The sequence below is a fragment of the Procambarus clarkii genome, chromosome 32, assembly GCF_040958095.1.
Source record: "Procambarus clarkii isolate CNS0578487 chromosome 32, FALCON_Pclarkii_2.0, whole genome shotgun sequence".
NCBI lineage: Eukaryota > Metazoa > Arthropoda > Malacostraca > Decapoda > Cambaridae > Procambarus > Procambarus clarkii.
Window position 1 is genome coordinate 30,669,764 of NC_091181.1, and position 25,153 is coordinate 30,694,916.

The 25,153-nt window shown below is 46.0% G+C and overlaps 1 protein-coding gene across 2 annotated transcripts in view; it reads right to left on the reverse strand.

Moving 5' to 3' along the window:
• LOC123759342 (streptococcal hemagglutinin) overlaps positions 1 to 25,153 on the reverse strand; it is a 186,932-nt gene that overhangs the window by 93,628 nt on the left and 68,151 nt on the right. The window contains exons 1-5 of one of the 2 annotated variants that reach the window (XM_069335102.1): positions 17,801 to 18,764; positions 15,009 to 15,185; positions 11,343 to 11,464; positions 8,823 to 8,938; positions 3,992 to 4,118 (exon numbers count right to left, since the gene is read on the reverse strand). In XM_069335102.1, the coding sequence (XP_069191203.1) occupies positions 3,992 to 4,118; positions 8,823 to 8,938; positions 11,343 to 11,464; positions 15,009 to 15,185; positions 17,801 to 17,823 (565 nt within the window). In that variant the 5' untranslated portion in view covers positions 17,824 to 18,764. Of the gene's footprint in view, positions 1 to 3,991; positions 4,119 to 8,822; positions 8,939 to 11,342; positions 11,465 to 15,008; positions 15,186 to 17,800; positions 18,765 to 25,153 lie in introns of those variants that run through there. The other variant, XM_069335103.1, reaches the window with a different exon arrangement.

The window sequence follows — 25,153 nt, forward strand, 5'->3', positions numbered from 1 at the left end:
TTTCCAGGGACGACGAGGTCTCTCTCTCTCTCGGCTTCAAGGGACGACGAGGTCTCTCTCTCTCTCTCTCGGCTTCCAGGGACGACGAGGTCTCTCTCTCTCTCTCGGCTTCCAGGGACGACGCGGTCTCTCTCTCTCGGCTTCCAGGGACGACGAGATCTCTCTCTCGGCTTCCAGGGACGATGAGGTCTCTCTCTCTCGGCTTCCAGGGACGACGAGATCTCTCTCTCGGCTTCCAGGGACGACGAGGTCTCTCTCTCTCTCTGCTTCCAGGGACGCAGGAGTCTACGAATTCCTAGTACGAAGACGTGTACCTTGAGAAAGGGCACCACCTACCAGCTTTTTTTTTAAGACGTTACCATCTGTGAGGCAGTTGAGCAGTCAAACGAGGCCTCAGCTGTACCGCCAGCGAGCACTTGCATCACCCCCCAGTACTGCCAGCCATGCATCACCCCCACTACTGCCAGCCATGCAACTCCCCCAGTACTGCCAGCCATGCATCACCCCCACTACTGCCAGCCATGCAACTCCCCCAGTACTGCCAGCCATGCATCACCCCCACTACTGCCAGCCATGCAACTCCCCCAGTACTGCCAGCCATGCAACACCACCACTACTGCCAGCCATGCAACACTACCCACTATTACCAGCCATGAACAACGGGACTCCGTCACGGGCAGCAGGAACACTAGGTGATGAAGCTACCTCACGCAAGCTGTCAACTGCCTGTCGTAAATGCCTCTTCGCCATGGCCATAACTAAGTCTCTCTTTGCCTGTCTTCATCTCAATCTCTAGCTGGAAATACGAGGACGGGAGGCGGCAGGCGCCCCGACCTGGACTCCCTGGCCTGGGGGTGTTACTGACTCAGGCTTGGGCCGTGCGTGTCATCTGCTCTTACCCACAAACATATCATTAGATCAAGTGAGGCGAGGAGTGGCCGCCAGAGCACGAGAGGGCCACCAGTACTGGCAGTGGCACCTTGACGTAGTGCCAGAGCACGAGAGGGCCACCAGTACTGGCAATGGCACCCTGACAGTGCCACGTCAGGGCCCGGCCTGCCGTCTGGCTTCTACTACCCCTCAACTATATTTTTAACACGTCTCTAACCCTGTCCATGGAGGACAGAAGAAAATGTATATATGCTGGTTTGCATTGTAAATGTGTGGCCACGTCTGTGGTAGAAAATAATACAAAAAATAATAAAAAAAACTACACATGGCTAAACTCTGTCATCAATCATAACCACCTGATAAGAAAATCCATATAAGCCGTGTTAGGATTCGAACCTATGCGGTGGGTGTTCCCAGATGCACGCTCTAGACGACTACGCCACGACATGGTCAAAAGAATTGCAACCCTTGCATACTACTGCACCCTCGAGGATTCCCGAGGCTCCCACTGAAGCCTATAGCTCTTGATGAAGCCTCAAGAGTGAGGCCTAGCTCTTGGTGCCCGGCCTACTACCCTGGCAGTACTTGTTGCGTTATAATGTAACTATTCTCACCGTGGTCGAGGACCGGGCCGCGGGAACACTAAAAAGCCCCGAAATCATCTCAAGATAACCTCAAGATAACCGTGTCTATTCCCATTAGTATCTTTTATGTTCTTGTTTTTAACGCAGTTGGATGATACAGGACCAGACGCCTACTGACCCCTGTTAGCAGGCTGAGAGCTTTCCCGTCCCACAGCACATGGTAAACCCTACCCACTAGATTCCCTGGAGGGAGGGAGGGAGAGAGGAGAAGGGAGGGAGGGAGGGAGGGAGGGAGAAGGGAGGGAGAGAGGAGAAGGGAGGGAGGGAGGGAGGGAGGGAGGGAGAAGGGAGGGAGAGAGGAGAAGGGAGGGAGAGAGGAGAAGGGAGGGAGAGAGAAGGGAGGGAGAGAGGATAAGGGAGGGAAAGAGGATAAGGGAGGGAGGGAGAAGGGAGGGAGGGAGGAGAACGACGACAAAAGGAAAAAGGGTGAATGAGCTTCCAGGTTTGCCACAAGAAGTGGAGGAAGTGTTGACCTTGCGGGGCGTGACCCACACCCCCGGGGCCGAGGCAAGGTCACCAACCACCCACAACAGGGCAGGCAACACCTGTGTCCTCTGTGCTCATCAGTAATCCTCATCAACCATGGATTCAAGTTCAAGTATGTTTATTGAGATAAGCAATAAATACATCTCAAAGGGATAGAGTAGCTTAGGCTATTTCTACCCCCCTCAACCATGGAGTCCAGTGCACGCCCTCTGGGGGGGGGAGGAGGCCTAAGACCTATAAACCTCTGCAGGGGTTTAAGAATGTATTCACCTAGTTGTGCTTGCGGGGGTTGAGATCTGTTCTTTCGGTCCGCTTCTCAAGTGTCAATCAACTGTTTCTACTACTACTATTTTTTTCCCCACATCACACACACACACCGGGAAGCAGCAGCCCGTGACAGCTGACTAACTCCCAGGTACCTATTTACTGTTAGGTAACAGGGGCAATAGGTGACACTAGTACAGTGTAACCTATTGACCCACCAGCTACCCAGTCCTGAACTCTGTTGAGGATTAAGGTAAACTTTCAATGTATACTGTATACTACCGAGAACAGCATACACCGAGTACGCATACCACCTCGACACATACTAACATACTCTGTATTTTAATCTCTAGAAACTTGTAACACAAAATTTGAACATTCATTATAAAATATATGCTCCCAATACCTTGCCGTCTCCTCCCACAAACACAGCAATACAATTAACAAATACGTTAAGAGAAACATGAAGAAACTTTAAACATGGCAGGTAGCAAAAATGCCGTTTGACGAGCTTCCGATATTTTATAAGTTAGCCATAAACTGCAACTGGTTTTCTATAATGGTCGGAAGTGCATTATTCCAGGGGTAACTTTTCTTTTGCAAGCTCAATACACGTTTAGTTGAATTACCTACACACCCACTCACACACACACATTGTTATCATCGTGTTTTTCCAGACTACTTGGTTAACAATGGAAGATTAAACTGTATAGTTAGACAGTATACAACCGGCTAAAATCGGTCAGCTTCCACACAGGTGGAAGCGTAAATGAGTCGGACGTAAGAAAGTACTCGTACCCTGTACGGTTGGGCACCATTCCTTCTCCCCGTCCCATCCCAAATCCTTATCCTGACCCCTTCCAAGTGCTATATAGTCGTAATGGCTTGGCGCTTATCCCTGATAATTCCCTCCCTCGTACCCTGTACGGCCAGTTAACAAGTAGAGTCCTCTGACAGAGGAAGTTGTAGAAGCCACCTCCTTCCACAACTTAATCGCCGGATTTGACGAAGAATGTTCAAGTTGGAGCAATTACGTTGTAATGCAACAGGTCCAAGGCTAGTGGGGTAGGGTACAGTGCCGGGTACAGACGTATGACTTACGGGCTCACCATAGCCCGTGCTACATGAATATTTCGTTCTGAGTAGCTAAATCTAAAACAACAACGTATGACTGAGCAAGATGTGTTGGTCACTCTGATAAAACTTGTGCTGGACCTGGTTAGTAACTGGATGGGTGACCTCGCAGTCTCGTTCATAATAAAGCCGAGATTTTCAACGTTTTTCAACTGGCGGCACTGAAGTAGGCGTTGAAATTGTTAACACCATAATTTTGTTAAGGCCAGACATGTATATACATATATGTGAAAAATTCACAGAGAAATGTGAAAGGGAGATGAACGTTTCGGCCGATCAAAGCCGTTGTCAACACCAGACTTGCTGTTGTCTGGTGTTGACAACGGCTTTGATCGTCTGAAACGTTCATCTCCCTTTCTCGTTTCTCTGGATTTTCCGCATACAAATGATGGTAAGGGTGGTACCAGGTAAGGGTGAGAGAGGACAGTAGTCGGGTACTCACCCCGGGCGGCGAGTTTCGTGACGCCCATCAACTAGGGTGACAGAGGCAGTAGCCGGGTACTCACCGGGGGTGACGAGTCTCGTGACGACCCTCAACAAGAGTGACAGAGGGGCAGTAGCCGGGTACTCACCGGGGTGACGTATCTCATGGGTGTTGGGGTCGAGGCAGCGGTCTCTACACACCATGGTGAGGACGTCAGAGATGAGGGTCTTGGGCGGGAGGCGGTAGACGGCCAGCTGGCTGCGAGGGAGGTTCACCTGCACCAAACACACCAACGTACCACACATTACATTCTCTTCCTCTATGAATACCGTGTTGTTAAGTCAGTCTAATGAGAGTATGTGACTTTTTTTTGGAAGAAACGTCATTTTACTAAGTTTTGTTTTTAATATTTACACAAAATAAGCTGTCTGGTTTAAAAACTTTAAAATAAAATTGTAATTAATTTACCATTATTGTATTTACAACTTGTGTATGGGTGTGTGTCATTCACACACACACACACACATTATATATATATATATATATATATATATATATATATATATATATATATATATATATATATATATATATATATATATATATATATATATATATATATATATATGTCGTACCTAGTAGCCAGAACAAACTTCTCAGCCTACTATGCAAGGCCCAATTTGCCTAATAAGCCAAGTTTTCATGAATTAATTGTTTTTCGACTACCTAACCTACCTAACCTAACCTAACTTTTTCGGCTACCTAACCTAACCTAACATATAAAGAGAGGTTAGGTTAGGTTAGGCAGGGTTGGTTAGGTTCGGTTATATATCTATGTTTATTTTAACTTCAATAAAATAAAATTGACCTCATACATAATAAAATGGGTAGCTTTATCATTTCATCAGAAAAAAATTAGAGAAAATATATTAATTCAGGAAAACTTGGCTTATTAGGCAAATCGGGCCTTGCATAGTAGGCTGAGAAGTGCGTTCTGGCTACTAGGTAGCCAGAATATATATATATATATATATATATATATATATATATATATATATATATATATATATATTATATATATATATATATATATATGTCGTACCTAGTAGCCAGAACGCACTTCTCGGCCTACTATGCAAGGCCCTATTTGCCTAATAAGCCAAGTTTTCCTGAATATATTTTATCTAATTTTTTTCTTATGAAATGATAAAGCTACCCATTTCATTATGTATGAGAACAATTTTTTTGTATTGGAGTTAAAATTAACGTAGATATATGACCGAACCTAACCAACCCTACCTAACCTAACCTAACCTATCTTTATAGGTTAGGTTAGGTTACGTAGCCGAAAGTTAGGTTAGGTTAGGTAGTCGAAAAACAATTAATTCATGAAAACTTGGCTTATTAGGCAAATCGGGCCTTGCATAGTAGGCTGAGAAGTGCGTTCTGGCTACTAGGTACGACATTATATATATATATATATATATATATATATATATATATATATATATATATATATATATATATATATATATATCTCAGGATATTACTTTGTAGTTATGGATACAGAGTTTGAAAAGTAAATTAGTAGATTATTATAAGAGTATAGGTGATGCAGGGTGTGAGTGATGCACTACACATGTGTCGGTATTTACCACCAGCTGCTGCCTGAAGACGTATTCCTTAGGCTGCCGTAAGCGAGACAGGAGAGAAACATTCGGTGAACTACACACACACACCACATCATCGTCATAAGACTACTACTACTACTAGACACATTAATATTAAAGAGTAATGCAATAGCCAACTGAGGAATAGTTTTATATGTGCTATATCATATATTAATGAGTGTTCAAACACCGGTTAAAGATCTTACGATATATTATTTGCTCTTGTCAACAATGTTTAGGTGCCATACATGGGAGAGACAACCACGCGGCTCATGTCAACACGAGGGCTGTGTGGGGGTCGACCCCACGCTGCCGCCAATTTGACGACACCAACTCTGAATGGTGAGCATAATGACGCTGTTTCCGTATTGACGACAATACTGTCACGTGAGGACAATACTGTCACTGGACAGACTCCGTATGGCTGGCCAGGAAAGTTCTCTACCAAAATGACCGAAATTATGGAGAGTTGTATCTGGCGGTCGGCAAGTCTTCGCTGGCCGACTCAGACATCTACACTCACATGAAACAAGTCTTTTTGAATTTACGGGAATATGAACTAATATAGGTTTTATGACATACATTTATATAATAAAGTGCTAAGATATACAGCAACTGATCGTAGATGAGTGAAATGAATTGTCGAGCCGCGTTTAAGAAAGTTGCTTCTATAGTAGGCATCCATCAGTCTCAGGAGACTATGGAGTTGCGCTTCATATTTATGCATTAAGAACCTACAATTTTTTACATGTTAAAAAACTGTTACAACAGACTGACCGTCCTGGCGTTAATATAAAAACTAATATATGGTATCCAGAATTAGTTATCTATTTCTATGAGAGCGGCCGAAATTTGTTTAAACATTTTAAAAAAAGGTACTCATGAGGAGTATAGTACCCCATCCCCATCCCGATTGAAACCTTCCTCACCCCAAGCACTCCCTCTCCCTATTCACTGGTCCACCCAATCATCCCTTCGTCCTCACCCCTAAGAGTAGTTAGGGGAGACATGATCACCACATACAACAGGTGAACTTGGAAAAATTTCAAAAGAAGAAAACCCAGACATAATAGCACTCACAGAAACAAAATTAACAAGTCACACCAAATGCAGTGTTTCAGCAGGAATATAATGTGGTAAGGAAAGAGAGGGAGGGAAGAGGTGGAGTGGCCCTGCTGATAAGAAAAGACTGAGTTTTAAAGAGGTGGTTACCCCCCAGGCTGTGTAGGGTTCAGCGACTACATAACAGGCACCATGGCAATTGGAAGACAAAAATAATAGTAACATATACCCTCCCCCCCCCACTAAATGACAGAAGAGCCAGGCCTAAATACGATAAAAATGTCATGGATACCATTAATATAAGAGCAGCAGCTTCTGTTGTTGCTTGCAGAAACAGATCCAGACTGATAGTCATGGTAGACTTCAACCATGGGAAGATAGACTGGGAGAAACGAGACCCCCAACCGAGGCCTGAGGGAGCTAAATTGCTGCACATAGCAACAAGAAACTTTCTAAGCCAGCACGTCAAGGAACTCACAAGAATGAGAGGGGGAAGATGAACCAGCCAGACTCGATCTGATTTTCGCCCTGATTGAGTCGGACCAATTATGTGGTTTAAGCATTTTACGTGGTTTGTGGTTCGTAAACCACTCACTGTTTGTGGTTCGTAAACCACTCACTGTTTGTGGTTCGTAAACCACTCACTGTTTGTGGTTCGTAAACCACTCACTGTTTGTGGTTCGTAAACCACTCACTGTTTGTGGTTTAATTAACAATACACTGGTAGTGTAAGCCATAAGAGCAGTACTCCCGAGGCTCTGTGAGAGCTTGCCGAGATCTTCAGTACGGGATGATGCTCCACCACCGCTCTTCAGGCCCTTAAAAAGCCAACATGCAGAATTGACACTAGGAATGTCATTCCTAGTGAATGTCTAGGATATTGTTTATAATATACATTATAAACAACATTATTAATGCAAAGAGCAAGAGTTTCAGAGTCTCATTTGTATGGATACCATCTCACATAGGTGTTATCCAGCATGACGACACAGACAAGGCAGCTAAAACTGCTTGTGATAAGCCTGAAATTGAGTTGAATCTCTGCTGTAAAAGCTGCAATATTTCAGGAAATTAGGGATGGCAGAAGAGCAGTTACTGACTGTTATTGACGGTGTAATGTCAATATATATATGGCAGGTGGCTGCAGATAATAAGTCCCCCCCAATGGTGAACATTCCAATTGTAAACTATGTGAACAAGAGCTGGGACATACTCTCCAACACTATATCTGTTATTGTGCTGTTATCAGTGATTTCAGACCAAATGGTATGAGGTACTTTGAGCTCTGTAATTACTTCATACACTCACGAATATTGGAAAATATTCTTGTGTTCAACCCTGAGTTTGCTAGTGTAGGCTAATAGATCAGCCTCGCATATAATGTTCTCTCCTGATTCCTTGTAGGACTAACCATCCTGGGAGATGGGAATATTAAATGAACGTATAGCTAGTTATTGATCTACACTGTGTAATCTTTCATATAGAACAGGGTAGCAGCACATTGCTGTGTATACCTAAGCTTGTTAATATACAAGAAGTCTTCCTACATAATCCTCAACACCACCCCGGTAACTTTACAACACAACCCACACGTGCAGAATTGAGAGTGACGACTTGATAAAGAGTCCAGGATGAACGGTTGTAGACCTCATCACCATCATTCACACGTGGGGGGGGGGGGTTATTTCCGACCCGGTCTCTTGAGTGGCCTCAATGGACAAGAAACAAACCCAAGCCTAACCTGACCGACTCACGTATAGAAGACGTTGATGTTCGTGAGCTGCTACTTTATAAGACCCACACTGTGTGGTCTGGTGAGGAGGAGTCCTCCAACTACCCAGGTAACTTTAACAACTGTCCACAGAGCTCTGAAGCTGCTGCTGCAGCTCCGGAACCTTCCAGCCTGGGGCTAGATTCACGAAAGCAGTTACGCAAGCACTTACGAACGTGTACATCTTTCCTCAATCTTTGACGGCTTTGGTTACATTTATTAAACAGTTTACAAGCAAGAAAATTTCCCATTCAACTGTTGTCATTGTTATAAACAGCCTCCTGGTGCTTCGGAACTCATTAACATTTTAATAATTGTAAACAAAGCCGCCAAAGATTGAGAAAAGATGTACAGGTTCGTAAGTGCTTTCGTGAATCTGGCCCCTGGCCAGTGACCTGACAACAATGCCCCCCGGGAACCTTCAAGGAGAGACCGTAGGAGTCGAGGGAGGAGGTATAGGACCTTCCCTGCCTTACCTTGAGCCTGATGTTCTTCTCGATGGCCTGCGTGACGAGGTGGGCCCGTCGCTTCCTCGCCTCCTCGTTCACCCTGTTCTTGGCCACGATCTCGATGACTGACGTGTCCAGGGTGCCTGTCAGCGTCACAACATCTTGTTAGTCATACCCTCCCACACTTAAGGCCACCGTCTTAAGACTATTGTGTTAGTTCTTAACACTAGGACTCGACACTGATCTATGTACGAAGCCTGTATATCTTTTCTCAGTCATTAAGACTGTATTTGTTAAACAGTTTACGAACTTGGAAACTCTGAAGTCGTTGTCGACCCAAGGGTATCATTGTTATAGGAAAGTTGTTATTGTTATAGACCAGCTTCTTAATGTTATAGACCAGCTTCTTAATGTTATAGACTAGCTTCTTCTTGTTATAGACTAGGATATGTGGGCCTGTGGGCAGCTGTAAGCAAGATACAACCATAGATGGCGGCCTTGGCTTCCACCAAAATTTTAGCCATTACTATCCACAAGAACAAATTAACATCACACAGCACAATTAACATTATTGAGGTATTAACACTAATAACAAACCGGTATTGCCCGAGGTTTGCTAAAATACGATTTAAGAGTCTCCCAGGATCAGTGGGGCTATTGTTGCTTGCATCACGCAAACCGCTGGGTAATTATGGAACTTCCGTTAAAACTGGTACACTTCCCTCTCTTGAAGACGTTAATATTAGTCCTTGGAATATGTGTCAAGATGGCTAGAAACCTCCGATATAATTACGGTCATTTGTTAGCAATACTAACGGTATCTAAATTGTATATTACGCCAGTGTCCGCCCGTGTGGAGGTGCTCGTTTCCACTATTCCTAAGTACCCGGAGCTAGATTCACGAAGAGGTTACGCAAACACTTACGAACCTGTACATCTTTTCTCAATCTTTGGCGGCTTTGTTTACAATTATTAAACAGTTAATGAGCTCCGAAGCACCAGGAGGCTGTTTTATAACAATGACAACAGTTGATTGGCAAGTTTTCATGCTTGTAAACTGTTTAATAAATGTAACCAAAGCCGTCAAAGATTGAGGAAAGATGTACACGTTCGTAAGTACTTGCGTAACTGCTTCGTGAATCTGGCCCCTGGAACTTACCACCGTTAAACTGATATTTTTTCCGTTGCTCAATCTAAGACAATTAATATCGGCTTGTAATTTTTCAGTGTTTTCTACAAAGGAAATTTTCACTGGGTACAGAGATTTTTACTGCACTTTGATTTGATCTTATTTGATTGTTACTCTTTGCATTCTGTTTGACAAAGTTGAAAATCCAACGCCCCACTTTACCCGTTATTCCTATTCATCTTATTTTATGGGTTATCACTCCAAGGTCACACTTATCGAATGTATTTGCAAAGTCTGTGAATGCAACTTCTGCATTTTGTTTTTCTTCTAATGCTTCTGTGATTTTGTCATAGTGGTTGAGTAAGTGAAAAACTGGATTTTTTTTTGCTCTAAACCTATGTCGACCTGGGTTGAGAAGTTCATCGTCGAAAAACCAAAACATCGTCGTTTCTTCAGCTTGTGATGTGTGGCCGGGTCGTCATGACACGACAATGTCAAGAGTACCGACCTTCTCAACAAGGTTAGTGCCAGATCTTAAAGAGGCAGAGCTATGAGGATAAAAATAAAGGAACTAAATCTCACAGCCCTATATAACAGATAACACAAAGGTGATATGATCACAACATACAAGATACTATTGCTCTACACTTGGCTCTTCCTCCCTGCGATTACCCCCACACACCTGGCTCTTCCTGGCTGCTAGGACCACACACTTGGCCCTTCCCGCTTGCTAGGCCACCACGCCCTGTGCTACCTACCTGTTGCTATTTATCTTCAGAAAAGTTTGGCGACTTCCAGTTACAGCGCCGCTCCTGTGCCAGGTAAGTCCACTACGGGCTCACCATAGCCCGTGCTACTTGCCCCGCTCCTGTGCCAGGTATGTCCACTATGGGCTCACCATAGCCCGTGCTACTTACCTGGCACAGGAGCGGGGCAAGTCCACTACGGGCTCACCATAGCCCGTGCCACTTGCAACTTTTTCTTCTGAGTAGCAGAATCTAAAACAACAACATTGGTGACTTCGCATTCAGGTTGAGAAGTGCTCACGCTTTACCAACGTGAGTGTATGCACCAGTATTGAGACTACTTACCTATGGGGCAGAGAACGGCTTGAAGGGGAAGGTATACCGGCCCGAGGCAATTGCCTATAGGAGTGTTGGGGAGGTGGGGGGATACTGACCTATGGGCGTGGAGGGCTTGTAGGAGATACTGACCTATGGGCGTGGAGGGCTTGTAGGAGATACTGACCTATGAGCGTGGAGGGCTTGTAGGAGATACTGACCTATGGGCGTGGAGGGCTTGTAGGAGATACTGACCTATGGGCGTGGAGGGCTTGTAGGAGATACTGACCTATGGGCGTGGAGGGCTTGTAGGAGATACTGACCTATGGGCGTGGAGGGCTTGTAGGAGATACTGACCTATGGGCGTGGAGGGCTTGTAGGAGAGAAGGCGGTTGTCGGAGACAACATGGATGACGTGACCTCCGGGGTTGATCTTGTGGGCGGTGGTGACCTGGATCAGCAGGTCCATCATGGGCGTGCTGGCAACACACGCACTAACGTTAGTCAGTGGAACAACAACATGGACACACTAACTCAAGCCATCCATATGTGCTCAGGGCAAGTGTGTCTCAGAGTGTAAAGTTTTGTGAATATATATATGGAGAGTGGGCCATGATGGGCTAGAAGTGCCTCCACCACAAGTAAAGTTGACTTGCACGGTGGCGCCAGCTCGTACACGCACGGTGGCGCCAGCTCGTACACGCACGGTGGCGCCAGCTCGTACACGCACGGTGGCGCCAGCTCGTACACGCACGGTGGCGCCAGCTCGTACACGCACGGTGGCGCCAGCTCGTACACGCACGGTGGCGCCAGCTCGTACACGCACGGTGGCGCCAGCTCGTACACGCACTAACACCGCATCACCACCAGATTCTTACATTTAAAATAGAGACAAAATAGACTACAAAACACATCCCACGAACATCAATATATATTGGGTTTTGCCAGGTTAAGTTAGAGTTCATTAGGGGTTACATTCGGTAGGTTAGGTTAGATCAGGTTAGGTTTAATTAATTAGGTCAGGCACAGAGTGTAAAATTTAACATAACGATTACTGGTGTTTATTTTTGGCAAAACAACACTATAAGGTCAGGTCAGGTGTGCTTGAATAGTGACAAGTTGGTGCCGTGAGAACAACGCCTGGCGCTGTTACGGGCTCACCATAGCCCGTGCTACATGGATACTTCGTTGTGAGTAGTTAAATCTAAAACAACAAACAGCCTGTGTTCACAGGAGACACTTCAGGATGTTACACGACCAAAGACCACATTTACTCCAAACATCTACCACCTATACGGGGCTACTCATGCCCGTGCCACCTCTTGTGGTGGCTTAATTGTCATCAATCAATCCCTCCTGTGTCCACGGGAGACATCTCCCGTCACGCAGGGTGCAGCCGCACCTCCACAGATCTCCAGTATCATCTATTGATACTGGTAATGGCTCAAAAAAGCCAACAATCGACTTGAGGATGGTCCAGGACGGACCGAAACGTCGTCGTCCCTTCAACTTCTAGTGTGTGGCCTGGTCAACAAAAGCCACCACTTGCGGGCTATTCGTGCCCGTGCCACCTTTGGGATGGCTTAATCTTCATCAATCAATCCTCCTGTGTGCACACCACTGATGACAGGACAGACTAGGCTGGTCGTCACCCACTGAACGCCTGCTGCTCCAACTACCACTCCAGTGACAGTAGTATCGCGTTACCTAACATCAACTGAGTGAAATAGCTTGTTAAGAGCTGCACCAGTATCTCTCCTCTACAAGATGCTCAACTAGTTAAGACAGTCTGGAAGGAGGAAGGTTGTCTAAGACGTCACATGTAACGTGCTGAACACTGTCCTGTGATTAGTTGAAGCCAAGACATTATTGACCTTTTATTTCCTCAACGGTGTGACAGGTAGGGGTGGGTGTGTGTGTGTGTGTGTGTGTGTGTGTGTGTGTGTGTGTGTGTGTGTGTGTGTGTGTGTGTGTGTGTGTGTGTGTGTGTGTACTCACCTATTTGTACTTGCGGGGGTTGAGCTTTGGCTCTTTGGTCCCGCCTCTCAACTGTCAATCAACTGGTGTACAGATTCCTGAGCCTACTGGGCTCTATCATATCTACATTTGAAACTGTGTATGGAGTCAGCCTCCACCACATCACTGCCTAATGCATTCCATTCCATTTGTGTGAGTGTGTGTGTGTGTGTGTGTGTGTTGGAGGCCAGAGTGACGAGAAACACATATGTGTCATCAATACATATGCAAGTCGTGCAACACGAACATGCTCTTCTTGGCAGCTCTTGCACCACCAACTTCAACGAATCCGCCAAATCGCTGTGAACAACGATTACAGCAATTCAGAATTCGACGAAATCTTAAGTAAGAAACTCGGCCGCCACCTGACCTGAGATAATCAGGCCCCAGAGGTGGAAAATCAGCCCTTAAGGGAAGACATTATAGTGCATCATAAAAATACAAAAGATGAAAAGGTGATAGGAGATATAATTGACAGGAATTGAAACCGTGCAGTGAAAACGCAAGGATTTGTCCTGTCATTTATTATAACCACCTCCGTATAGCTTCCCTCATTACGGGAGATGACATCTCTGTCTCCTGTGACACACTGAGGTGTACCAATATAGTGTATCAATGTTGACCAGACCACACACTAGAAGGTGAAGGGACGACGACGTTTCGGTCCGTCCTGGACCATTCGCAAGTCGGCCATTCTCACAATCGACTTGCGAATGGTCCAGGACGGACCGAAACGTCGTCGTCGTCCCTTCACCTTCTAGTGTGTGGTCTGGTCAACATTAATATATTATATATATATATATATATATATATATATATATATATATATATATATATATATATATATATATATATATATATATATATATAAAGCAGCATATACTGCACCTGGCACGGTATGGCCACAAGAGGTAATGACAAGAGAACGTCAATGAGTTATAATTCTGGTCAGTGTGGACGCTGGGCCAAGCAACGGTAAAGACTGCCAAATATGCCGGCTAAGGGGCGAGGCTATATGACAGCCTATTAAGGTCAATTGACTCTTAACAAGTCCCAAGCCGTGAATCTCCTCAGTTAATGGTCTCTGCGTCAGTACGTGTGAATTCCTTGGGCCCGTTCTCCGACATCCTGTCACGTCATGGGGGCTTCTCTCCCCTCAACGTTAGTTTTCTGTTTACGACTACTGTCTGTTTAGCGATGGCGGGCTCTGGGGGCACTTGTCTGGCCTTGCCATGACACAACGCAGTTTGGAGGAGTTAATGTGAGTGCTTGATGATGCTGGGCGAGGCTGCTGTGTGTGTGTTATGTCACTGTCTTGCACCCGTGTCTCTGTGTGCTTGTGTGTCGTGCCGGAAACCCTCTCTCTCTCTGTGCTAGAGACACCACACATGTGCTCACATATATAATTTAATAATAATATGTGCTATATGTATTCTCATATATAACCCATATGTTCTACCCCTCCTCAACAACGCTATAAAGGTTTACTTCCCTTTAGGAAAGTACTCTGATTTAACAAATCCACAAGGGCCGTGACGAGGGTTCGAACCTATACGTCTTAGAGGACCCCACACGCTGCCTTAATCGCCTAAGCTACGACATGGTTAAAAGAATTGCAACCGGGAAATCATCCTGATTTACCACGGTTCCCTGCAGTCTCTCCGAGACACAAACCATGATTATACGCAATTCCCCCCCCCCCTGCACCCGAGCTATGTCAATAGGCCGCTCTACCTCTTCGCCTCTACTGCATTACACACAGAAATCACAATAGCGTGATGGCTATTGTGGATTTGTTCATTAGATGCATCACGCTATTGTGATTTGTGTGTGTACTCTGGTTTACACATGAGGGAGGGGGGAGCAGGAGAGGTTTACTGATTATAAGGGGGGGCGGGCGAGGGTGTACTGACCATAAAGGGGGGGCAGACGAGGGTGTACTGACCATAAAGGGGGGCAGACGAGGGTGTACTGACCATAAAGGGGGGCAGACGAGGGTGTACTGACCTCCTGTGGACGGACATGTTGACCCTGTGGCCGGCGGGGAGGATGACGGTCAGGTCCATGCTGCCCTCCAGTAGGTCAGCCGGCGTGTCCTCCGTCACCTGTCGCGCCGACATGGCCGACGTCGACGCGAACTGTCGGAGCGGCGGCGGCGCCATGATGCGGTCCGCCCACGACACCCTGTTGGACACACACACCACACTGTAACACCGTACACTGTTAAACAGTACACTAACACAGTACACTGTAACACACCATAATAAAGCTGACGAGACAGTACCTAGTACCGTGTATATGTATATAAAAACAGGTTAACGTTGTGAGAGGCAATTGGAGAGTGGTGTGAACAACAGTAGGCCGGGAACCAGGAGCTGGATCCCCGTAGTCACTGGTTGGTAGGGCGTGCAGCCAGCCCGCGGCGTGCAGCCAGCCCGCGGCGTGCAGCCAGCCCGCGGCGTGCAGCCAGCCCGCGGCGTGCAGCCAGCCCGCGGCGTGCAGCCAGCCCGCGGCGTGCAGCCAGCCCGTAGCGTACAGCCAGCCCGCAGCGTACAATTCATCCTCTACAATGATACATCACATTTTGCAGGCTGTTCCGTTTTCTATTTAGTACATCATTTTGTGACGAGCCATCTCAAGAGGAGGCACTGTGTGTGTGTGTGTGTGTGTGTGTGTGTGTGTGTGTGTGTGTGTGTGTGTGTGTGTGTGTGTGTGTGTGTGTGTGCAGGTCCAACACTAGAAGCCTTCATTACAATAAGCAAACAACCAGTTGAATAAACAAATTAATTCTAAGACAAATGTACATATAAAATACAGTTTTTCTTTAATATTAAATAATAGTTTGTACACCCATCTACTTGACGGTTCAAGTATAATTGGTCAGGAGAAGTTGCTGATCTGGGGCCAGATTCACGAAGCAGTTACGCAAGCACTTACGAACGTGCACATCTTTGCTCAATCTTTGACGGCTTTGGTTACATTTATTAAACAGTTTACAAGCATGAAAACTTGCCAATCAACTGTTGTTATTGTTATAAACAGTCTCCTGGTGCTTCGGAGCTCATTAACTGTTTAATAATTGGAAACAAAGTCGCCAAAGATTGAGAAAAGATGTACAGGTTCTAAGTGCTTGCGCAACTGCTTCGTGAATCTGGCCCCTGGAGAGCGTGCAGAGATCCTTTACTGTTAGAATCCACTCAATAAAACAACTAATTTATTGGGACCGACTAAAATGTCTAAATCTGTATTCTCTTGAGCGCAGGCGGGAGAGATACATAATAATTTACACGTGGAAAATATTAGAGAAGGCTGGTCCCAAACATGCGCACACAAATAAAATCACTTGAGACCAGAAGGCATGGCAGGATGTGCAGAATACCACCGTTGAAGAGCAGAGATGCAACAGGTACTCTGAGAGAAAACGATCAACATCAGAGGCCCGAGACTGTTCAACACGCTTCCGCTACACATAAGAGGAATAACTGGCCGACCCCTCACAGTGTCACAGAACTCGATAAACACCTCCAGAGGATACCTGATTAACCAGGCTGTGATTTATACGTCAGGCTGCGAGCAGCCGCGTCCAACAGTTGACCTGACCATCAACTGTGAGGCCTGGTCAGAGACCGGGCCGCGGGATCATGAAACCCAGGAATCAACGCAAGGTACGTCAAGATGAAGGACACGACAATCGTCTGTCCCCTATCTTCCCTAGTAGCTTAACATTATCAGCACACATGTATTCTGTATTCCTTCTGGTAGATCATTTATGTAGACTATGAACTAATATTATTGGTGCAAGAACGGAACCCTAAAGGTTCCCTTCAATCCTCTCAGTCAGATATATTGCCTTTATATTACCCCTCTTATCTTTCTGTCAACAAATGGTTTTATCCATGTCAGCAGTCTCTCTGTCACACCCTCCAGTATGTTCCAGTTTACAAAAACAAACGTTTGGTGTGGTAGTCTATCAAAAGCCTTTTTTTTTTTTTTTTTTTTTTTTTGTCCAGATAGATAAAGTCAACCCATTCATCTCTTACGGGGTGAGAATAGCTTGAGCTACCTCATCCCTTTGTGTGTATTTTACCTCAATAAACTTATTTCAATTTCAATCCATCTCTTTCCTGTAGAATCTCTTGGGGCTCTTTTCAAAAAACTAAGATTTGTTACACAGGATCAGCCTGTTCGAAAACCATGCTGTCTATTATTATTCTATTTCTCTCCAGGTGTTCTAGCCATTTGGTTTCAACTATTTATTCTAGTGTTTTGACTGCCACGCTTGTTAATGATACGGGTCTATAACTTTCAGGGTCTTCTCTGCTACCATTTTTGTAGATTGGAACTATGTTTGCGTGCGTGCGTGCGTGCGTGCGCGCGTGTGCGCGTGTGTGTGCGCGCGTGTGCGTGTGTATTCACCTAGTTGTAATTGGGGAGGATGAGCTTCGGCTCTTTGGTCCCGCCTCTCAGCTGTCAATCAACTGGTGTACAGGTTCCTGACCCTACTGGGCTTTTATCATATCTTTATGTGAAAATGTGTATGGAGTCTGCCTCCATCACATCACTTTGCAGTGCATTCCATTTACACTACTTTGACACTGAAAAAAGCTTATGTCTGTGGCTCATCTTAGTACTCAAGTTTCCACCTGTGTCCCCTTGTGCATGTACCATCCGTGTTAAAAAAAAAATATAGCAGTCACCTATAGATTCCCTTCGGAATTTTGTAGGTGATGCGTCCGTGGTCAGTTCGAAACTGACAATACATGCTACCTATAAGAGAAATCTTTTAGAGCAAGACTCACATGTAGGTCCAGAGAATGTCCATGATTGCGATGTGGCGACGGTGACACAGGTGGTGGCAGAGGTGGTGCAGGTGGTGGCAGAGGTGGTCACACGGGGTTCCTCCTAATTTTCCCCTCACACCTCACACCTTCAACAGACTTCATTATTTCCAACATGCACTGTCCTGGGTGACTGCACCGCTACACTACACTACACTGGCACCTCTCTCAGTCTTGCACTAAATCTTGACAAGTTTGGCTGATGTGAGGCACTGAGGGACTCTGCCAGTTGACGTGTTGGGAGGCGGCCGACACTGGAAGCACACTTTCCCCAGAGAAAAGATGCTCTCTTTCACAGCAGAGGTCCAGAGCTCTCTCCCCCACAGCGGTAATACTCCCATCGACTCTGGACCCGATTCTTATCGACGCATTTCTACAACGGCCTACCCTTTTCTCACAAGAGTCTGCACTTTTTAACAACTCATCTGATGTTTTCTCAATTGTTTTTAACAAGCAAACGAACTTAATCACCAACAAAATGATACTCAAATTGTCCTGCTTTCAGGCACCGTAACAGAGGAACTTGACACAATTTATTCTGTGTCAGAGTGTAAAGTTTGAACCACCAGGGCAACAATTATCTGGTGAACCATGTAAACACTCCGTCCTGCCACTTCCTGGCACTCTGCGAGTGTCTTGTTTACTCTCTAAAACACCGGAAGACAATACTTAACCAGCCAGGTCACAGCAGAGCCTCTGGCTGTGAGCATCAACACTACTAGTTCCCCCCCTGACCACACACGACCCACGTATCGTGGCTTCTCAGGAGACGGAAGTGAGCAGGTTGAGTGGTGGGACCAACCACACACCAACTACGGCTGTGAGCGTCAGGTGGTGGTCGCCTGCTCTCCGGCCACCACTGGCACACTGACTGGATGGCCCAGAGTGCCACGGGGACCTCGAGGGTGGGCGGTGACAGTGCCCGGGCGGCCAGCAGTGAGGCAGGGATGGGTCTGGCACCAGGCTAAATATCCGCCCCGCCTTCATCAATTGTGACACGCAGCTCCTCGCCCCCACCCCGCCCCCACCGTTGGCAGTCCTCGACCCACCTGTTGTGGGCGAGGCGTGGCAGCCTTCTGCCTAGGGCGGCCTGATGTCCAGCTTCTGAGCCCCGCGTCCGCCCATCCTGTGCCACCTCAAGTTGGACGTTCATTTGTCCTTTTGGGGGGGCCAGCCAGAGAAGAAGTGTATCAACTACCTTACGTGTACTACAACAGCTGGGACTGAAGGCCACAATAACCACTCACGTAGTTTGAATTATATTTTATATAGTTGCCGTTGGTAACACTCCGCGGGGAGACGTTGTTGGACCTTCATTTATCCTATTTCTCTATCTTTGAGTGTATTATATATATATATATATATATATATATATATATATATATATATATATATATATATATATATATATATATATATATATATATATATATATATATATATACACACACACACACACACACACACACACACACACACACACACAGTTTCAAGTGTAGATATGATAGAGCCCAGTAGGCTCAGGAATCTGTACACCAGTTGATTGACAGTTGAGTGACGGGACCAAAGAGCCAAAGCTCAACCCCCGCAAGCACAGCTAAGTTAATACACACACACACCTGCACCACACATGAACACAGGTGACGGATGCGTTTGTCAGCCGCTGATGATCACCAATGATGTGATGTGATCAATCCTGCTCTGTCTCCTTCATCCTAATGATCAACAGTGTTCCTCACCCCCCCCCCCCCACCCACCCCCCACACCGCCGCGGTAGACACAATGCTCCACAACACCTCTCCACCTTCGGGAAAAAAGCCCCACTGTCCTCACTACCGGCGGACCCCCAGGGAGTGGTGGCAAGCACAACACACACACACACACACACACACACACACACACACACACACACACACACACACACACACACACACACACACACACGAGGGTGTTCGCTTAAGCTGCGCGCTGAGAGCAGGGGGTGTTTGTGGTCGCTGGTAGTACCGATTGTGGTCACGGCTCCTGGTTGTGGCGGCCGGGGTCAGGGGGGGGGGGGGTGTTAGTGACCACTCCTGGAGGTGGCTTCTCCCTCTCCACCACCACACGCGGGCACTCCTCCCTCCCCACCACCACACGCGGGCACTCCTCCTGGCACAGGAGCAGTCATTGTGTTAAGTGGCGGGCGGGGGTCGCGGGCTACCACACCCAGCAAGAAAGATTGAATAATGTGACACAAAATATCTTAGGGAGTGTTGCTATTACCGCAGGCACCCGTGCCAACCCTCCAGGCACCCGTGCCAACCCTCCAGGCACCCGTGCCAACCCTCCAGGCACCCGTGCCAACCCTCCAGGCACCCGTGCCAACCCTCCAGGCACCCGTGCCAACCCTCCAGGCACCCGTGCCAACCCTCCAGGCACCCGTGCCAACCTTCCAGGCACCCGTGCCAACCTTCCAGGCACCCGTGCCAACCCTCCAGGCACCCGTGCCAAACATCCAAAGACTTCATCCAGAAGGTGAAGTCTCTCAACAGCCGACGATAAAACTGGAGATTTGATTCCTAATCACTCTTTCAAATTCTGTGTGATGTTAGTGCAACTGGCCTACAGTTTTTTTGCCCAAGCTTTACTGCCGCCCTTGTACTCACCTAGTACAAGCTGTCCTAGTACAAGTACCTAGTGCTCCCTTCTGTGGAGCCGTATCTTCTGATGCAAGTGCCACTGGCATCTCTCCTGTATCCCGGATCTTTCTCCATATTCCACCGAGCTCTAGTGCTGTTGGGTACTTTACATATCTTTATGAATACCAGGCGTCATGGCACGGGGCTGAGTGCATGGACAGGTTGTCAATTTTCCTTTCAAAACATTGTGTGTTACAGTAAATATAAATTATATTGTCTGGGGTCTGGATATCATTTATAAAGACGCTGTCCGGATCTTCAACTTTCATGTTGTTTATTGGGGTGCTAAACAGCCTCATACTAACCTTTAAGGATTTCACCAATTTCTTTGTAATCCTCTGTGCATGAACCTTCAGTTAAAAATATGTGGCAAATATTGGTGGTGGTTTTTTTTTATTTAGACTTTTCATAGGTGAAGCAAATATTTTGGATTTGTCTTTATCTCTTGTAGACCTTTCTGTTTCTATTTCATTTTAATTTTTTATTTCTTGCTACTCATCACAGTAAACCACTCATCATAGGTAGTAATTTAGTAAGTCATGAGGACAAGAATATGAGGACAAGGAACAGGGACACAAGGACAAGGAACAGGGACACGAGGACAAGGAAAGGAACGGTGTCCAACCACTTGGACCATCGGGAATCGAATGCTGGCTTTACGAGATGTAAAGCTGAAGCTCTGTCCATGTGGTACTTCAGAGTGACCGAAGTGAAATAGTTAGACTTAGTGTGGAGACCACAACTAGAAGGGACTGGGTTGAGGACTTACAAGTGTATGAAGGAGCCGAGAGAGACACAGGCCCCCCCCCCGCCCTGGTGAGGCCACCAACACCCTCCCGCACAGGAACTAGCTCCTCTGGCCACCAAGGGCGCCGCTAAGGACTCCTCCACCAGTGGAAATATACGCTCATTATCATACCACACCCAACAAGTCATCCTAATCAGGTTGTGCGATTGTCAAGCGTTTACCCAGCCAATGGTCCTGACAACATATGCGCGGGTGTGCGCTTCCCGCATGGGCGTTACTGCTTGTTCACCGCTTAAGCTATCACTTATTATTATTATTATTATTATTATTAACATCTTTATTGACAAAATTAATTACAATTTTGCCTAATCTGAGGATTTTGATAGTCTTATTAAAGTGAGGATAATGCTGGTATTCACTGTCACGCAGGACAGAGAGTCATACATAAGACAATATGTCTAAACTATAGCCTAAGGTATCACTAGACACAAACTGGACAATGGGACTGTTGAAAGATACAATCGCGTCCAAATACACCAATGCTTCCTTCCATAACACCATTTTTTTATGGTCAAATTAAATTGATTTCTCTGTACTCATTTTGCCTTTACCACCAAACACCACTTCAACTCGGTATTCCTTCAGAGGGATATGACAAGGGACGAGAGAATGATGGCAGCACATGCAAGGAGGAAGTGCAGGGAGAGAGAAGAGGAATCAGAGAACCTGGCATACCGAAGGAGAAATTATGACGATTAGAAAATTTATAATAGGATTACTATGGGAGAGAGCTCAGAGAAAGGTCCTCCCTGTACAAGGAATGATGGACTATATCACCCAGAATTATCAGGAGGCGGAAAACCGGTTTATCCCGACACAGAAGAAAAAAGCAAAAGGGGAATCTGTGGTTCAATCAGACGTGTAAGGAAGCAAGGCAGCTAAGCACAAGAGCACGGAGAAACTACAGAAATAACAGGATACCAGAGAGCAGAGAGAGATACCCGAGGGCCAAAAATGAGTACCTCAGAATGAGGAGAGAAGCAGAGAGGCAGTTTGAAAATGACATAGCAAACAAAGCCAAGACCCAACCAAAACTGTTATACAGCCACATTAGCAGGAAAACAACAGTGAAAGTACAGGTGATGAAACTGAAAAGGGGAGAGGATGGGTACACAGAGTGACAAAGAGGTGTGTGAAGAACTCAACCAGAGATTCCAGGAGGTCTTCACAATAGAACAAGGAGAAATCCCTGAACTAAAAGGGGTGGCGATAAACTAAGCAGCCTTGGAAGATATTGACATTACCAGAGATAAGGTTAGGAGGCATCTGCTCGATCTAGATGTGACTAAGGCTGTTGGACCTGATGGAATCTCACCATGGATGCTAAAAGAAGGGGCAGAAGCACTGTGCAGGCCACTATCTATGGTGTATAAAAGTCACAGGAAACAGGAGACCTACCATAGAGTTGGAAGACAGCTAATGTAGTCCCAATATACATAAAGGGGAATAGGCAGAAGGCCTTAAACTACAGGCTGGTGTCCTTAACTAGTATACCATGCAAGGTGATGGAGAAGATCGTGAGAAAAAGCCTGGTAGCACATCTGGTGAGAAGGGACTCTTGTAACACACCACCAGCATGAGTTCGGGGATGGCAAGTCGTGTCTCACAGGTTTAACAGAATTCTATGACCAAGCATTAAGCAAAAAAGAGAAGGATGGGTTGAGTGCATTTTCTTGGACTGTCAGAAAGACCTATCTTGTTTCTGATATACATGAATGATCTTCCAGAAGGTATAGACTCATTCCTCTCAGTGTTTGCTGATGACGCTAAAATTATGAGAAGGAGTAAGACAGGAGGACAGCAAAAGACTAAAGGACGACCTGGACAGATTAAAAGAATGGTCCAACAAATGGCTACTAGAGTTTAACTCGAGCGAATGCAAAGTAATGAAGATAGGCGTAAGGAGCAGAAGGTCAAACACAAGGTACCAGCTGGGAGAGGAAATCCTTCAGGAGTTAAGAAGAGAGAAAGATCTGGGGGTTGATATCACGCCAGACCTGTCCCCTGAAGCCCACATCAAAAGGATAACATCAGCGGCGTATTACAATTGAGAGGAGGCTGAGGAGACAAACCGAGACGTAAGTGCAAGGAGCAATGGATACGAGGACAAGGAGCTGGGATACTAGGACATGGAACTACAATATAAGGAAGGCATGAAGAATCAGTGTCCAACCACTTGGACCATCGGGAATCGAACGTCGACTCTGCAAGAAAAGAAGCCGTCACTTTACTGATTACGTCCAAGGCCTGCCAATGGGAAGACAGAAGCTTCGGTGGACAGCGACATAACTACAATAAATGAGAGAACAGTTTGCCTCACAGCCCGTCTCATCCTGATTAATGTGGAACAGGAAGTTCAATATTATGAAAACTGAGACCTTGCTCATTTCCCAGATCCTCTGGGCGAGGTTTGTCATAAATAGCTAAGAGATACCAGGAAAATTATCCACCTGAACCATTAGCACCATTAACGTGGTAGTTTCACTCGAGAGGCATTTTTGCCCAGCTGGGAACATTACACTCTGGCACACAGTTACCTCCGCCCTAGTTCATTTACCTCCGATAATTACCATGACAAATAATGAAACGGAAATAGTTTCCAATTGCTAAACGGGCCAAAAGGTTAAGGTAGAATAGAGCCAAGTGAAAAACCTTGGAATTAATTCAACAGGGAAGGAAAGTTGAAGTATTTCCTCGGGATTGTTAACTTGTCACAGTGTTTTGTTGCCCCCGGAGCTCTCACGCGGCCCCCTGCCCTCCCCTGGACACCACTACGGGCTCACCATAGCCCGTGCTACTTGGAACTTTTTGTTCCAGGTAGCGAATCTTAAACACCAACAACCTGGACACCACACCTTACCTCGCCATGGTTCCCAGGGTACACGTCTTCATGACCTGCTCTCCTGGTTGCTGGTCTGGACAACCAAGTTGTTGCACGAGACTACTCGCACCCTGACGTATGAATCACAGCCTGGTTGATCCTTTGGGAGGTGTTTATCAAGTTCTCTCTTGAACACTGTGAGGGGTCGGCCAGTTATGTCCCTTATGTGTAGTGGAAGCGTGTTGAACAGTCTCGGGCCTCTGATGTTGATAGTTCTCTCTCAGAGTACCTGTTGCAGCTCTGCTCTTCAACGGGGGTATTCTGCACATCCTGCCATGCCTTCTGGTCCCATGTGGTGTTATTTCTGTGTGCAGGTTTGGGACCAGCCCTTCTACTATTTTACATGTGTAAGTTAATATGTACCTCTCCCGCCTGCGCATTAGAGAATATAGATTTAATGACTTTAATCGGTTCAAATAATTTAGATGTTTTATCGAGTAGATTCAAGCAGTAAAGGATCTTTGTATGCTCTCCAGGTCCGTAATTTCCCAGCTTTGAATGGGGCTGTTATTGTGCCCAAATATTCTTCCCTAGGAAGCACTCGTGTCTTGAAAAGTATATATATGGCATCTCTTGTTCGGAACGTTCCTATTATCCAACCTGTCATTTTTCTTGTAGTTGTGACGGCTACTTTATTGTGTGGTAAGGTCTTCAGTCATGATTACTCCCAGATGTTTTATATTCCTTTTTCGCTCTATGGTGTAATTTGACTGTTCATGTGGTTTTCGTGTTTATATTTTAATTTTTCCACAGCGCAGGAGCTGGAAATTATCATTAAACATTTTATTTCTTTGATATGTTGAAAGACCTGATTTACATCAGTTTGAAGGTTTGCCGCGTCCTCTATGTTGTCTGCTCTCATAAATATCACAGTGTCATCTGCAAATGATGCTGCCGTGCTGTAGTTTGACCATGAAGCTTTATCTATGCCCAATATGAGACTGAGA